Source organism: Xylocopa sonorina, chromosome 17, assembly GCF_050948175.1.
Source record: "Xylocopa sonorina isolate GNS202 chromosome 17, iyXylSono1_principal, whole genome shotgun sequence".
Lineage (NCBI taxonomy): Eukaryota > Metazoa > Arthropoda > Insecta > Hymenoptera > Apidae > Xylocopa > Xylocopa sonorina.
In genome coordinates this window covers 3,894,409-3,913,072 of record NC_135209.1, presented here as the reverse complement: position 1 = coordinate 3,913,072, position 18,664 = coordinate 3,894,409, and the positions used below count along the sequence as shown (strand labels likewise).

General features: G+C 38.7%; 1 protein-coding gene across 1 annotated transcript in view; it reads right to left on the bottom strand.

Annotated features, from left to right (window-relative positions):
* Positions 1-18,664, bottom strand: part of Cad87a (cadherin 87A) — a 193,906-nt gene that overhangs the window by 11,611 nt on the left and 163,631 nt on the right. The window contains exon 5 of the mRNA XM_076907955.1: positions 5,860-6,117. Coding sequence (XP_076764070.1) covers positions 5,860-6,117 — 258 coding nt within the window. The remainder of the gene's footprint in view (positions 1-5,859; positions 6,118-18,664) is intronic.

Below are 18,664 nucleotides of genomic sequence, written 5' to 3'. Positions count from 1 at the left end.
ACTGATATAAATATGCGATTGATCGTAATGTGTCAGTTTTCATTTTAATTATTTATTCACAAAAATGTTCGTACAATTATGTGTTACGTTTAAAGTCCACACTAACGTCATTTACGTTTTTCAGATGAAGATTCTAAAAACATTTCCTCATGTTTAATCAAACGAGACTCGTATATCAAACATCAGAAGACAATGGATATTAAAATAAGGTCAAAGTGAAGACGCAGACGTTTCTCAGTTGCAACTGCGATCCTCGTCGACGAGAAAACGGAAGATCGAAAGAAACCAGCCCCAGAGAACGTCCCTCCGTTCGTTTACCCCGTCGATAACCCATTTTAATCGTCGCGTTTTAATAACCGCTGGAATTAATGCGCGAATTCGACTATTTCGCTTGCGACGTTGCAAATGGGGCATTGTAAACATTAGTTACGTTTAATGGCCAGGCAGATCGCGGTCCACGGTTCCGCGTGGAAGCGAAAAGAGGGGCATTAAAGTTCGCCGTCGTAAAGCCAGCGGGCCATTAGTTAAAAGGTTTTACAGTTTTATTGGTCATCCAACGGCCCCGTGAATTTATCGAGCGGATATGACGTAGATGGTACGCGTTCCACGTGCTAATATCCCAACCGCGGTCCTTTAGGAGCGTCGCCCAGAAAACTGGCCGTGGCCAAGGATAATTTCAACAAAGTTCCGCCAACGGTTGATGTATACGCATAGTGCAGTCTCGTATCGACTATTTTTCTGTGGTAGATTTTGGCGTCACGCAAATATATATCGGATGATTTACAGGATCGAGCAGTAAAACTGGAGTAACGAGCTTTTTACAGAGGCACGACCACCCCCTAGGGATTAACCGGGCTGTGCGATTGCTGGAGGAACACAGCAATAAAAGGAAGTCCCAAGAAGAATTGTGAAATATCGTCTGAAGAGAAGAATGGCGGACGATGTCGATTATTTAATGCGTGGAACGTACGTTATCGAATAAGATACACGATTGATAAAAAAAATTGTTATTTTTGTAATCTTGTTATTGGAGATTCGAATTTTATCATTTACTTGCTACAATGAAAATAGTTCAACCAATTTTTAAGTCTATCTATCATCAAATTGTATCACTTATTTGCTGCAATAAAAATAGTTGAACCAATTTTTAAGTCTATCTCTAAATTATTTAAGGTGTACAATTTTATTTGTAAAATAGTGAGATAGAAAATTCTATGCATACATAAGAAAAGCCAGGAACAACAACTGGGAATTGAAAGAAAACACGGGAAACGTTCGAGCGAATTTGTAAAAGATAATCCACTTGCTGTTTCATTTAAAAATGTGCAGATTTAGTTCAGTCTCCCACTTTTAAATTGGTCTCTGTTTAAATCTCGTACGATTCGAATTGATTTTCGCCTCGATGAAAAAGCAGCAGCCCAGCGCGCCATTTTATTATTCGTTTGACCATTTATGATATACTAAATCGCGTAATTAAAATAAACGCTCAGCGTCGTTATTAACGTGGATCTCTGGCAATTTTAGTCGAAAGAAAATCGAGCGTTATTTCCAAAATTCTCTTCAAATGTTGTTTCGCAGCCAGCTTATTGCAAATGCATTATTCGTTGTTTAGACTGGTATTGGCACAAGCATCGATGTGCACGCGACTGTCTCGATATTAGCAACCATCAGAATCAATATCGCATCGTTCGTTTCCATATCGCGAATTTGGAAAATTGCGATGCTTCGAGTGTGCAACTGATACGTATCTTCGAACTTTCGAGCACCTTTTGCTATTCGAATATCACTTTATTTTATTTTTCACGAAATAAGAACACTGTGAATACTAATTTTATTTTTTCTTTTATCAAATAAGAAATTGCAAATACTAATATTATTTTTTCTATAATTATATAGTTATAGCATTTGTGGCATAAAAAAGAAATATGATGAATAAAATGTTTGCTTGCGTAAGAAGATTATAAATTCTTCTGAAATCGACACAAATCTTTGACTGACGTGGACTTTAATTTGAAAATGATACAAATCTATTTGAACAATATTACGTTCGCTTGATTTAAGGATATAAAGCAAATGTTTGATCGTATTAACGATTCAATCGAAATTACTTCATTATATCACTAAATAACATTCTATATAAAGTAGCTGAAGCTCGATCGTATTAAACGCAGCCCCGGTTTAGGATAATAGAAAATTTTCCGATATTGCTGGTGAACTACTATTCAGAAACGCGTCGACGATTTATCAGCATAAATGGGGATAGTTTTAATTGGATAAACCGTTCCGTTTCGATATAACGCGATCAATTAGCATTCGCGTCTATTATTAAATTGATTAATACCGCCATTCGCTTAAACTTTCTCTGACATAATCGTTTGAAAACTGCGAGCGAAAAATATTTGAAAATCTTGCAAAATATCGTATTTATTAATTTTATGATAATCATTTGAAAACTGTGAGTGAAAAATATTTGAAAATCTTGCAAAATATCGTGTTTATTAATTTTATAACAATAATAGAATTAAATGGATTAGTTCTTGCAAAATGTGTGCACAGATATATTTCGATCGATTAATTTTAATATCGCGAACGCGAAAATAAAGGTTCGATGATTGTTTTCTCGAGGTAATTTCCATTCTGCGAATATTAAATGCGTTCAATGGCTCCATGGCAGATTCGCGTCAGCTCTTATTGATTCGAAGTACGTTTCCGTTCCGACGCGAAACTTCTAACGTAGAACGCGACAGTTTCGACGTTAAACGTATTAAATTTACGCTTGTTACGCCAAGATTCGCGCTTACGCAACAGGAAATACGTGAAACTCATCTGAATGCTGTTCCAGATGACTGTATGGAGTACACAGAACGATGACATCCTAACAAACCGACAATAGACTGCAACGAGAGCAAACATTTTATTCCTGAAAACGATCGAACGTAATTCCATACGACAAAGCGAAATTACTTAAACGAACGCAATTCTTCATCAGAAATGAACGATTCAACGCGATCAGAAAAATTTCATTCGATTTAAGTTAACGCAAATCAATTTCTACATACATCTCTCGCAATTAAATTGAAATACATTAGTTTAAAAAAGAACTATACATTAAGAACAATAATTGCTCGATTCGACGAGAAAAATTGCCAACCAAAAGCCTGCAATACCATAGCTCAGTCTGTTAGATTCCAATACGAACGAGGCGTGTATCGAATAACAATATAACACCTCCCCTACAGGAAGGGCATAAAACCAGACACCTCCATCCTCCAAATAACAGAAATTTGTAATTTCTCGATCGTGCAGACCTTCTATTACTTTCGTACAATTTCATGGAGACGTAATTGTTCGTCTGCATGGCGATAAACGCGACGAAATTATACGATGCGTATATGCATGAACGAAAGAAACGAGAGGAACACGAGAAGCCATCTGTGGAGCCATTAAAACACTTTGACGCAAATGACGTCTATAGCCGTCAGATTCTTGACGATATGAAATGCAAACGACGGTTACAGCCGTCGTGAATATTTTAATTAATAAAAAAAGAACAGCGTTAGTACGAAATGTACTAATATGTAGATTTGTTAAATTATTGAGTAACGCATTTAGAAAAAAAAGTGATAGCACGCTAGAGAGAATATTAGTTGTTTTTTTTCGCTTTGGAACATTTGAGTATCTAGAGGCAAATGACGGTTATAGTCGTCGTGAATATTTTAATTAATAAAAAAAGAACAGCGTTAGTATGAAATGTACTAACTTAAATTATTGAGTGACGCATCTAGAATAAAAATAATAGCATGCCAGACAGCGATCGTAAGGTCAAAAACGTGCGTCAAAGTGTTAAAGACACTCTGGTATTCAGTGACGCGGCGGTTGACCTGGAAAATTCAGGCGATTCCAGGCTGAACTTTCCGCCAGTCGAGTTTATATTGTCGTATTAATATATTACACTGGATACAGGCAGCGGAGAATATGCAGCGCGTCCTATTAAATAGTGAAATGTTCCCGAGATTAATTTCGCAGACGCTACCGGAAGGGAAGCCGGATTTATCTCGTGACAATTAATCTTCCCCTGAACCACGCCGCTGCCCCCCTCTGGTACCGTCGAAAACGCGCACGAAAGAAAGAGATTACCGGCGAATTTCGTTATGAATTAATTAAAAGGGGTTATTAATATATATTCTCTCTCTCTCTCAGTCTCTCTCTGCGTGGATGTTGCGCTCGATTAAAAATCGTGGAGGGGCTGCGCAGACGCCATAATAAACTCGAGAACGTCCTTCTAAAGAGAAAGTAATTGTACATCTTTGAATGTCGAGTGAAAAATGAAATATTGTGGTCTGAGAAATTTGTGGAATTTGCTTAATACTGGAGAGATACGAGGTGTGACAATTTCATTCGAGTAATGGCGGTGTAACTTGTTTGTCGTGTTACGTCTGAGGCTGTACGCTTTTTGTGGGTGCATTCTGGGAATTGAATTGTCCATGATGGATAGAAACGAGAAGCAATTTGGAGTAAGTTTCGCAGAGACAATAGCGCGCTCATGAAATATCTAATATTGCCCCTTAAAAGCGTATGAGGATATTATTTAATTTCTGTCGATCAAAACGGTCGAACGTCACGGGATATATCGAAGGCTCGATGGAATTTAAATAAATTCGAACGTCAAGTTTCGCTGAATTTAATACACCCGTGCGTTAGATTTATTCGCGATGCGTTTATTTATCCTCGTCGAGGAAGGAACGAGAAGGTTCCGTTTTATAATTTATAACGCAAAACCCGATTCATAATCCGCTAAAATATACAGTTTAAAATCCTCTCTGTATTTCAAGAGGTTACGATTTTCGTGTCACGCGAGTATTTCCGTTTAATCGACGAGCAGCAACGATTTTTGTACGCTCGAGCGAGAGATTGCGATCCTCGTTGGAGAGGCCAATTTAGAGGCGTTTAACAAAACAACGCCAATCATCTGGCTTCTGTCGTTCTAATAACGATTAAGGGCTGGACTGGGATGATTTAAAGCCAGAGAATTATAAAGGGCCTTGGTACACTGGGACGAGATGCACAGAGCTTCACCCTCGACCCTACGTTCGCGCAAAGCGCGCGACGGATGTTTCTGCATCTTTCATTTCGAGCTTCATGGTGAATTCAGGGTAATAGACCTTGTCGGTGCAACTTTAAGCCACGGAGAGACCAACGTATAGAGAGAGAATAATTTATGGTACGACGTAATATAAAAAGATGAATAATTCAGAGAAACTGCAGAAATTCGAGTATATCGAACGATGCGTCGTTTAAAAAATTTTGATCGCTTGTACGAAGGTTGTTCACGCAGTCTGATTAATTACTACCTTGTCTTATATATCCTTTGGAATTATTTCATTTGGTTCTTTACTAGAAATAGAATAAAATATGTCTACTTGTATTGTTCAAATTTCCATTTTGCTTCTGTAAAAAATTATAGCAGAGAATATACCATTCAAATCGATTCCACAATATATCTTTTACGCTCCATAATGTCTGACGAAATGTAATAAAAAATGATCATACTTAAAATTCACTTACAATCCCAATTGGTCAATAAAAACGAAGTCATCTGGCAAAAGTGCTCGATGAAATGTGACTCTGTTACCTTAGCGCGTTCGATTACATAACGTCCTATACGTTACACGTTTCACACTCGTTTGTAGAGGCGATTTATCACGTCTACGTAAATGTTTCCAGTTATTTAATTGCCTCTGCCAAGGAGCAAGGAATCGAGGAAGAAGTAACAGAGGGCGCTGGTTGGTTTGATCTGTGAGCCGACTAACGATAACTACCCGCTGGATATTAATGCTGCAACGAGTATTAATGACTCACCTGTGGCTGCGGGACGCAGGTTAGATCTATGGTGTCGCCCAACAGGTCAGGGTCCATTACTCTAATACCAGGAAGAATCGTCGAGCCGACTGGTAGGTCCTCCTCGGCCACCGCCTCGTACGGCACGTTCAGAAAACGCGGTGGGTTGTCGTTCTCGTCGAGGACGATCACGTATGCGTCCACCCCGACGATGTTCGGCTGCTGGCCCGTTGGTACTTCGTCCTCCAACGTGACGCGAAACCGTATCGTGTCGTTTTCCTGAAACAGTCCAAGTGGAACGATGAAGAGAACTGTGTAAAAATTGTCATTTTTAATTTACCATTGTAATTACGAACATTTTCAACTGAATTATAATAGTGAATATTATCTTCCAGAGTATATAAATTTAATATTGCATGAATAGATGAATGAAGAAGTGGTAATTATTTAGAATGTAAAAATGGAATTCTTATTGTGAGATCTAATGGATTTGAAGTTGGTAGTGCAGTAATATTTTACCATTAGCAGACAAGATATCAATATTGTAAATTATATTTTAGTTCAATATTAATTATAATTAATATTTAGTTCGCTATTATTATATTTTATTCAATATTATAAATTATATTCAAGCTTTAGTTTAATACTATCTATTATAAATTCTCTGTAACGAATTATTAATTGAACCCCAACTGTTAAAGTCCAAAATTGAAGAATGAACTGATGATACACAAATGATAGATTAAAGATATGAATTCATAGCTCGACTAGCAACATTGTTAAACTTTTCGTCTGAGAGAAGAACGAGTTACGCCAGACGAGTGAAAGTACAAACAAAAATTACCAGCGAAGCAGAAAAAAATGACGGATCGCTGGAGCTTGTACAATCATATTTTCCCCAGGATCATCTTCCAGCCGAGTGACCTTGGATAATGAACAATAATTAAGAGAAAGCGTCGTTAAGCCTCAAGAAACAGGCTGCCATCGCAGGCAGTGGCATCTCATTTGGAAAGTTTTCAGGTTTAACGAACGAACCTTTTCGCGTGTGCCTCAAAACCGAAGTCTACAACTTCTCTACCACTAAAAACCATGTTTATATTCAAGCTTACATTTGCGATGGACGAGTGAAACTCTGTTTGCTGTTTAATTAAATGAAGTGCAATGGTCTGTTGGTGTTTGGTTTTGCTCTCAATTCACAGTGAAGTCGCGAAGTCGAGTCATGGTGAAGTTTTCAGTCGATGCGAGTATTAATTTTTGGTTCTGTCGAAGGACCATTGCAAGTTTGGTTTTCAAGGCTAAGTATTAATTTCAAGTTGTGTCGAAGGACCATTGCAAATTTGCATAATCTCTAACAATGTTTTTCCTGAAAAATCGATGTTCGATTAAATAAAAAATTGTAATTTGCAATTTTAGAAGTGAAAAGAGGAAAAAAGGGCGATCGTAAAGTCAAAAATGTGTGTCAGAGTGTTAAAAGCAGTCCATTCGAGTTTCCAACTCCCATTTTACGACCATGAGAATCGATACTTGTTTCAAGACTGAAGACTGACTTGCGAATGATCTCGCGAATGGTTCCAAGCATACGTGACGACGAGAGCACGTCTTCAAGCGAATTCAAAGGCTTCTTTGAAGGACAATAAAACTTCCGTGGTTACTCGTTACCCTCTGGTTCGCGTCTCGAGCGAGCTAATTACGCGATTGCACGTGAGAAGATACAACGAGCTGCTGTTCTCTGACTGAAACCATTTTTTTAGCCCTTCGTTCGTATTTTAAAAATCATTTTTCATCCTTCTTGGTTTACTCTGACGCGAGCACTTCCTTTACAGAGCTTTACATTCCCGCCAATTGCATATTTATGAGATACCTGCGCGTTTAACGTGGTTTATAGGTACAGTGAAAATTGTAAAAATGTTATTTGTGCAGAAAATGAGAAAAAAGAGACGCGCGATGGAATTAAAAAAATATGCAGTGTTTGAACGACAATACGATTCACTGCGAAATAAGAGAAAGAAGTGCGTCTGGTGGTTCTACGCCACTTGGCTGCAGAAGAGGAAGTAGAAACGGGCAGAACCGTGCTGTTCAACGTAATGATCGTAATCCAGCGTGAGGTCAAGGGTCTGTATACACCACACGGTTTTATCACGCAATTCTCAGCAAAATGACAGCAATATTGTGTGTCTAAAAAATAATGCAAGCATATTATTCAGATGAAAATGAAGAAAGACTAGTTATTAAATAAAATTGTCACGTTTCCTCACAGATATCGCCAATTCTCCTACAATATGGTAAACTGAAGTACCATTTCGATATTGTAAGATGTAAAAATTGCTAATTACTACTTAGAGTACTTTTATAAAATGGTTTCCATGCAGCATAGTTTTCTATAAATTTAGAGAACCCTTGTGTAGATAAGAATTTGAAGAAAATAGGTTGACAAAAAGGATACAGTGCCAGTTTGTCACGGAATGTACGTTAAGGTTTGCTGCATACGTCGCCTTTCTTTGCAACACGCGAGCAATTCACGAGTACAGTAATTTTGACTTGACAGACCTTCCGGAGAAGAACTTCCTTTTCCTTTCCTGCGAGCACGCGTTCGTTCCATTGAATGCGCCTCTCATCCCTCACGGTTGTGTCCGTGTAACCTTGAGAAACGCTTCTTTTTTTTCTTCTCTCCTTTAAAAGTGACACACAGCGCCAGACGACTTTCCTTTCCACATTCTATTTCTCCTCTTTCACTTTGTCAGCTGTCTTACTTGAGGAAGGGACGCGAATTGTTGAGGAAAATATCTTTTTTGGTACACGAATAGCTTTCACAACTTCTCAATATATTCCATATAATTATTATTATTCGATAATATATTCCATAAATATGTCGTTAATTTAATAATCGAAAACTAATACTGATAATACCTTCCTCATACCTTCCTCAAGTTCGAGATTATTTTTTGCCAGCCCCTTGATCTCTCTCTCTCTCTCTTACTCACTCACTCATTCACACACACACTCTCTCTCTCTCTTACTCACTTACTCATTCACACACTCACATACACACACACTCTCTCTCTCTCTTACTCACTTACTCATTCACACACTCACTCACTCTCTCTCTCTCTCTCTCTCTCTCTTATTCACTCACTCATTCCCCCTCTATCTCTCTAACTTTCTCTCTCTCTTCCGTTCCTTGACTCTCTTTTCTATCCGAATTCCACCGCCTCGTCGCTGCCAAAGGTCCCGGATAATTCCCCGGCTCGGTCCTGAGCTTCCTGTCGGTCGCAGACACAGGAACGGGACGTCTTAGCCGCTTTCAGACGGACACAATAAGCGTCCCGCTCGCTTTCGTGCCATCGTGTATCGCGGATACGTGCGCCGGATCGCGATTCCCCGAACAATGCCACCAGAGCCGGGTGTTTCGAGGCTGCTTTTTGCGCCCTTACTTCCGTGACACGCTCGCACTGGCCGATACGAGCGGGTCCCGTCGACGACACGGTCTTTATCGACGCGATCGCAACAACGAGGTGTTGCTTCGTTTTGTCCAACGGGATACGACGAATCCCACGACGCCAGGGTGTGTTATCAGCGCCCCCAGCGAGCGAGTACGACGCGTTCGTGCTCGATACTGGCTACCAGGCCAATTACGTTCCATGGAACTTTAATTGGCGACCTGGTGTTCGCTTCTGCGATATTACACTGATGTTTCCAAGGAATTTTTAGAGTCTTTTTCCTTTTGTTTTAATTTGTTGCTCGATGTTCTTGGATTTGGGTTTTATGGTAGTGTTCAATGGGGTGAGCTGAGGGCACTCATATCACTCTATAATTGACATACTCTCTATTTAAATATTAATCTACCTAAGATACTGAATTTGTTGTTTGATGTTCTTAGATTTGGATTTTATGGTGGTGTATAATGGGGTGAATTGAGGGGCACAATCACATTATTCTGTAATTAACATATTCTCTGTTTAAATATTAATCTACCTAAGATATTGAATTCTTTGCTATAATTTGTTGTTTGATGTCATTGGTGGTGTTTAATGGGGTGAGTTGAAGGCACAATCACGTCACTCTATAATTGACATATTTTCTGTTTAAAAATTAATCTACCTGAGATACTTAATTTTATTTTAATTTATTTTAATTTATTATTCCACGTTCTTGGTGATAGATTTTATGGTGGTGTATAATGGGGTGAGTTGAGACCACATTACTTTGTAATTAACATATTCTCTGCTCAAATATTAATCTACCTAAAATATTTAAACGCGATGACTAAAGTTTTGCATTAACCCAAGTTGTTAGTTGAATAATGAAACAGTGAACAAGAAATTCCGCTGTCCTCGTGTTCTCGCATTATTTATTAAAGTTAACAGATTATTCGATCATAAAATTTAAACTGTCCAAGAAGAACTTCTTTATCAGCCGGAAAGTTCCCGTCAATTTATGGTACACGAGTTTGTTACATCGCCAATTAATCGTGACTAAAAGTTGAGATTGCTATTTTAATCGCGCCGCGAAATTCGCCGCAGTTTTTCAATTATTTCTGACCAAACCTGGTCGCGGTTCACTGTTACAGAAACTGGCAGAGAAAGTCAGACGTTGTTGCCACAGTGTACACTAAAATACAAGTATACAATTCGTTATTTAATACCAAGTATCGTTCTAACAATTCCAAACGAACATTCATAATTCCATTTTGCAGGTAAAAGAAGAAAATATTGTAACAAATTAATATAAAATAAACTTTACATTGATGTAAAGTAAACTTTGCATTAATTGCTTCGTATGAGATGTTGAAAAATGAACGAAGCAAAATTAGGCAGAGTTTAAACGACGTTACAAAAGCTCCACGATGGCCCAAAGCAACTAAATTTCCACTCAAGCTATTATACAATTTTAGTACTTGTTTACAACCACACATAGAAGCACGCTTTATGCAACGTGAGGAGTCAACTAACTCCAGCGGCACATCAAACAGCTAAGTTATGAGGTAGAATAAGGGACCAAGGTGCACGCCTCGATTGCACTTCCGTATTTTGCCAGGAAGGAAACCAAGCAATAACGGAATCTCGTTGCTCTGTATGGAATCGAAAAATTTTGTATCCACCAACGAAGCCAGTATCAATTTTCATGCATTGAGGCTTCCACACTTTAGCGTTGGAACTCGAGCAAGCAATATCACACGTACCATAAGCAAACGAAAATTAATTATTCCATTGCATTAGCAAAAATTAATTTTGCTATATTGCAATTTTCTCTGACATTGCTTCTTTTTACATTAAATGCTATTTGTACTCGAGAAGCAACAAAAATACTCAGTCGCCATCTCAGATCGCCTCTGAGAACTTCCAAATGATCAATCCGCAAACCCAAACGAACTTAAGGCCAAAAGAACTTAGCTGCAAAGAGCAATTTGTATCAACTCTTCTTCAACACCTGCACAACATTTTTCTATCGCATACAGAGCTGTCCACAGAGTTACAAATTGAATAAGTAATGATATCGTTATTAGTCGAGTGTTAATAAGGACTCGAACCAATGAGCAGAAAATGATAATTACGACATGAAGCATCGATCGCGAGCGGTTGGTCAAAGAAGCGTCAAGGTCCAGCGATTTTCATCGGCTTATCAGGATTCGTCATCGTCGATCGCGCAATTAACGCGCGGCTCTAATGAGAACGTCATAAATGATTCATCACCGAATTTCTCGTCAAACGTATCGACGAGCAAAGGAGGGGGGGAGGTGGAATTATAGCCAGGTCGAATGCTAGCCACGTTTGCGGCCATTTTTCACCGCGGATCGATCTCATCAATGCAATTGCCGCGGTTACACGCACGGGGAATCTATCAATTCTGCGTACGATCATTTGCATTGCGAACGATGGCGTCTGCCGTTTCAGCCACCGTCGTCGTTCGCTTTGGCCACGTTGTTTCGTCAATTAACGCTTTAACGTAAATGACGTCTATAGCCGTCAGATCCTTGGCGATATGAAACGCAAACGACTGTTATAGCCGTCGTGCATATTTTAATTAATAAAAAAAGAACAGCGTTAGTACGAAGTGTACTGACGCGTACACTTGTTCAATTATTGAGTAACGCATCTAGAAAAAAAGTGATAACATGCTAGACAGCATATTAGTCGTTTTTTTCACTTCGAAACTTTTGAGTATCTAGAGGCAAATGAAATGAAAATAGAGGAAAAATGATGGAATTCGAGTTCGATATTTCGCGTGGGATTTCACGCGTTCACTGCGAACTTTAACCACCACTGGAAACCGTAAATAATTGCACGCAACTTGAGAGTAGGCACTCATAGTTGTTTAGGTGTGTTACGAAGTCTTCGCACTTGGTTAATTAGCTAGTCCTGAGTGGCTCGCTTTGTGGCGGTAATAAGCAGTTGCAGAGGGTGGAGAAGTGAGAAAAGGATTTAGAGTCGAGTAGCTGAAACCAGACACCAGTAAAGCAACGTTAATATAACCGTGAGACTGTGTCATTTCTAACTTTACAATCTTCTGATTGAAACCAAGTCAAACTCGTCATATTTTACTAAAAAAAAAAAAATATGTTTTCTCTTCATAATTTAAATTCAAATGATTTCAAAAATGTATTAAAATTGTGTTATTAGATCAGCATCCGCAGTTTCGATTCGTAGATTTATTCTGAGAGAGACTTACTTATCTAGAAATCTACTAAATCCGTCTTCTTAAATTTCGAGAAGATACTAAAAAACAGATGAGGGACGCTGCAATCCATAAACACACACCATATAAACACCATAATAAATTAATTAAAAATAAAATTACAATTCAAGAATCACTGACGACACCATGCGACTAGAATCATTCACTAAATAACTACAAAAATAATTTAATTTTATAAATATTCTCTCTTACGTTACAAAACGCTTAGAAGGCCATCTTAAGCGCTATTCTATTTTTTATTTTCATCTCTGACGAACTCGAGATCACAGTGTCTTCCTAAATTTCGAGAAGCCACTAAAAAACGGAGGAGAAACCGCCTCAGCCCACAAACTCGCGGATAGAATCGCGGATTCCTGGTTGCTATCAACCCAGCGGGCCCTTCGGATTGTTTGACGGGGCGCTTGAAATGGCTTATCTACGGGTGTGAATAGAAAGGACGACGGGGATCGATGTTCTTCCGTAAATGCACGGCGAAGGCGATCGATGGGGCGGGCTCGTTTCATCGTGCCCGTTCGAGTGGAATGATAAATCATAAATGATACCCTTTCAAGGCACAGACACTCCGTCAGCGTCGATTACTTAAACATCGACCAAGAGGAAGCTCGTAGATGTCGCTGGAGAGCTGATATAACATTCCATTTGACATTGCAAGCATTTCACCATAGAATTCATATCATAATGCAAAGTCAAGAAATATTGATAGAAAAATGAAAATTGTTCTGTGTCGATTTTGACAATATTATTTCTAGTTTCAATACTAGTATGCACAAGTTCGTTAAATTAGAAATAGAAGCTTGTGAGAGAATTCTATCGCATCCACCATATTCTCTAGATTTAGCACACTCTTATATGTGCCCAAAATTATGAAAGTGGTCTAAGTCATATATTTCTTGTGACGATTTCTTTTATGCTGTCCACCGCACAAAAACAGGTTTTACTGTATCTCGAATGAGTGAAATCGAGTAAAAGATCATTTTCAATAAATAATTCAATTAAAACCCCAGTTGAAGCGTTTAATCTCGACAGGCTGGAGTTAATTGATCGACATCGCAGCGATATTTATGATTGCCTGCCATGAATATCGCCGTAGTACATCGTGCAAAGTTGTTTATTACGTGCAAGTATTAGTAAAATTTGCAAATATTTTTCGTACGATTTCTTTTATGCTGTCCCTATCCACCGCACAAAAGCAGGTTTCACAGTAGCAGCAGAAATTGAAATTCAGGACACAATTCGACGACCCTCTGCACGAATCCAGTCGAATTGATTCCTCCATCGTGTTGACCCTATTAAACGAGAGCAACGATCCCTTTTTCCCTACTTGGTGCACAGCCAACTGGCGTTATTTAGGACACCCGCGGCGTTCGACGATTATTTATGGACTTTATTATTATTCTCCGTGGACTCGAGCGTTTCCTCAAGTTCACGAGGGGGGAGGAAACAGTTTCAAGACTGGCGGAAGAGAATCGCGATGAATTATCATGCGAAACGGGACTCAAAGTGTGGCGATCGTGATAGAGGCGTGCAAAGATAAAAAACAGAAGAGGAAAATGAAAGCCTTATTCCATTAGACCTATCTTCCGGTACATCTCGATTTCCATACCCATTTTTACCTCTCATGCATTCAAAGCAACACAATTCTCTGTTTTTTTTTTCATTCAATCTCATATCGTTTGACTTTCTCGTTTAAGTAAAACGATAGTATCCGTCGTTACTTTATTGCTTCTTCGACACGAGGATCAGCTGGGTTTCACACTGTACAGGAAATTGGATGGAGGGTGGGATCACGTGTAACTTGTCGCGTCGATATCCGGCTAATGCATTCTGGTAATACACTCTGTTAATTAACTAATGCTTCGATAATGACGCGAAGTGAACTTGAATATTAAGAAATTTGTTCATCTTCGCGTGCAAAATAAATTGTTGACGACGTGAACTTGAATATTAAGAAATGACACGAAGTGAACTTGAATATTAAGAAATTTGCTCGTCTTAGCGTGCAAAATAAATTGTTGACAACAAAGCGTGGACGTAGATCCTCGAAGTATTTATTTAAATCGCTTTCGCGAGGTTAAAGCGACAAAAGCGACGACGCAATAAGAGTAGAATGGTTCGTGGAAGCAGAGTGCATCGAGGCGAGTGTATCGAAGGAAAATAAACCGCTCTCGGTCCAAGAGAAATAGAAGGTGCTGTTTAGAAGCAGAAATAATAGATGGCGTCGCGTTTATCGCGAAAATAAGGCAATTCGTTGAAAGCAAAACATCGAGGCGAAGAATCAGAAAGCAACGGTCCCAGCAATTCGTAATTAAAATCATTGATACACGAGAGCGCGGATTGTAATCGGAACTTGAAATTTGTTGACGAGCACAAAGTGATTTTAATCCGGAAAATTCATTAACGAAACAGGGGCACACGGAAATGAATATTAGCAGGGGAAACGCGCGTGCGTTTGCGTCGCGTTTGGAAATTAAAACGTTTGGTAAAATATGAAACGTTTGCGTTCAACGTGGACTATTTCGTTGATTGACACGCGATACGTAATTAATTCTCGAGCCATTTTCAGGCTACAAAGAAGCGTCGTACAAACACCGATTCATTGACTCGAGCTTTTCACGAATAACAACACTTATTTTTTAGCAGAACCATAATAAAACGATGAAGAAGAAAATACAAACGTGTATGGCAATCTCGTTTCATATGTTCTTTCTTTTTATAATTTCGTTCGAGAATCACGAGTGAAATTAATTATTCGAACTTCATCTTTCTTTTTATAGTTTCGTTCGAAAATCACGAGTAAAGTTAATTATTCGAGATTCATTTTTCTTTTTATAGTTTCGTTCGAAAATCATGACTAAAATTGATCGCTCAAAATTCACGAAGCAGAGAAAAAGAGAGATTGAAATTTATGCGTGTCAAGCAGGGAAGTGTACGATGGGATTCCTGGTTGGCGATCTTTCATTACGCGCTCGCTGGCCTGCGAAACCCTTTACGGACGGACAGAAGATCGGCGCTCATTATTTAGCAGGCTGGCGCAATATTGGATAGCTTTGTGGCGGAATCATTGTGGGAAAATCACGGCTCGCCTGGCTCTATTCTCGACCAGTGTAAACAATGCCCAACGATTCGCGTTGCAATCTGTTGGACAAAGGCTGGCGGCTCCTGGTGCGCTTTTATTGCGAGTTTAGTGGCCGCTACAGCATCGACCATGAATGACTCTTTCCGTTTCCCCTTTCGAGCGCCTCTGAGACCTCCACGGGATGTTTCGTGTCGAACAACGACGTGAATCCATACAAATGTGTAAGATACGTGTCTGTAACCAGTTAACTGCGAAATTTAGTTTCAGAAATCGTCTACAAAGCGCGTAATTAAAATCAAGCAACGACGAGAATACGCGTCAAGCGCAGAGGAATACTTCTATTATATATTTCACGAGAAAAGTGAAACGAGGAAGAATTTTACATTTTTATTTGACAAGAATTTTACTCGCCAATCGCGACAAAATAAAGTTTTGGTTCGACGTGTATACACGTCGAACGCAGTTAACTGGTTAAAGTGTCTTTCTCAACGTTTGCACGAATTTTTGTAGGGTACTTATTGATTAACACGTTGACGCAAATGACGTCTATAGCCGTCAGATCCTTGGCGATATGAAACGCAAATGACGGTTATAGCCGTCGTGCACATTTCAATTAATAAAAAAAGAACAGCCTTAGTATGAAATGTACTAACGCGTACACTTGTTAAATTATTCAGTAACGCATCTGGAAAAAAAGTGATGGCATGTTAGAGAGAATATTAGTTGCTTTTTTTCGCTTTGGAACATTTGAGTATCTAGAGACAAATGACTGCTATAACCGTCGAAAGATGATTCTATGAAGACGAATCATTTATTCCGTATTTTTTCATGAATTAAGTGAATGCAATGAATTAGTAAAGCAAATTTCGTATAGTCGTCACGACGGTTATAGCCGTCATTTGCTTTGAGAATAGAAAAATGCCACGCTGAGCAAATGACGGTTATAGCCGTCTAAAGTTTTTTGGGGAAAAAGTGTGGCAAAATTTAATAATTTTCACTTCCAAATCACTTCGATTTCATCTGGCAGTGATAAACAATCGAAGAAAGAGAAATGTGTTTCTGAGAGTGATCGCACGGCCAGAAATGTGCGTCAAAGTGTTAATTGTAAATGAACGCTTTCTAAACGTCTACAACATCACGAATGTAAGTAATTTCCAAGCGCCATTAGTTGCCAACGGTGGTCCAACGGTTAATTCGGTAATCGATGCGATAAATTGAAGGATAGAAAATTTAACAGCGCAAAAATAGGCGAGTGTAGAAGGTATAAAAGCGGAGTGCACGAAAACGACCCAGTTCTCGATTATATCGGTACGATCAGTTTATATTTTATTCCTAACAGAGACGAATAGCTGGTCCAATTATTATATCGAGAAGCTATTTCGGAGAAGCCGTTCGATAATCGATACGGCACTTAACAAAGCCAGCGGATGAATGACTTGAACGAAAATGTCAGTGCGATGACGCTCGTGATTTACAACGTTTAGGCATAATCGCAGGTATTCATGGCAGGCAATCATAAATATCGCTGCGATGTCGATCAATTGACTCGAGCCTGTCGAGATTAAACGCTTCAACAGGGGTTTTAATTGAATTATTCATTGAAAATGATCTTTTGCTCAAAGTGGAAACTCGATTTCAGTCATTCGAGGTATTTAAATCCATTAGACGATGACGTTTTTTATTTTCAATTTTGTTAAAGGAAGTCGTCTTCGATGTTATTCAATTTTTTCGGTATAAATATCAGGATAAGCTGCGTTAAATGTATCAAATAGGACAAGCGTAGCCTCATATTGCAAATAACGCAGCGGATTCCCTCTTAATGACAGACTATATATCCAACCCCTTAAGAAACGAGGAGCACGCCATGGCGTTTGATGATAAATGCGACCCTTTTTCGTCGTCTCCGTTCGAGACTCTTTTGTAGCGAACCGAGCTTTATATTAAATGAGCTCCGTCTATATAGAATAACCCGAGAGATCCTTGTTATTATTTCTCGAGGAAGATTATTCAACTTTTTCGTGGCAGTAATTAAATTTCCCTCGACTCGAATACAGACACGACAGATAATAATCTGCTACGTAATTATTCAATTTTCCATTGATAATCATCTGCTATCAGAATTTTTCTAATCAGATGGCTCGTTTTTTGAAACATCTTACAGACCTCTATATTGGTTTCAATATATTCAGTGTAATATTTCAGTGATTTAAAAAGAATTGTACTAATCAAATTCTTTGGTACTAAAATAAAAGACTTGTTTAAATGAAAATAGTCCAAGCTTCGCTAATCTCCAATATGAGATCACTAATCTCCATAAATTTGCTAGAAAATAAAGGAAGAATGATACATGTACAAATATTCATTAATTCGTAATTCGTTAGAAAAGGAGTTCAACGAGACTTCAGATTCGACAGAGTTCTATTTACAATATCAGACACGTTCGATTGCAAAATGCAAACGCAAGCTATTCGTGGAGTTAATCATCGTTTTTACGAGACGAGGTTTCAGCCAGTTTATCCATCGAGACCAATCGACGTTGATTTAATCCAGCAGGCAGGTGTATGAAACTGTGCCACGCGTAGCAGCACGTGCGCGACTTAATTTATGAACGTGGGTAATGATCGTTGGTATTATCGCTCGTAGTGGTGGTGTGGCCATCGGTTTCACGCTTACAAGCAGTAATACGCTTTCGTATGGAGAGACGTGTTCGAATTACGCGTTCTGAACGCTGTTTAACGCTGTCCTTGCAAGATACTCGGGTCTATGAGACTACGAGTAATTTCTTTTTAAAGAAAATTTCCATATGTATCATTTTTCGATCATTTTCCATGAAACTTATGAATACTGAAGACTAGTGAAACAATATTATGAAGATCATTATGCCACGAGCTCAGATTAATCTCACTTAAACAATTCTTTTATTTTAGCAGCAAACAATTTAATTTTTAGCTGGAAAAATGTTCACATGTGTATCTCTAAGCTCGACTAATAAAATCGTACAAGTGACGCGAATTAGTCAATGGTAACGAGCGAAAATGAAAAATGCTAAAATGTTAA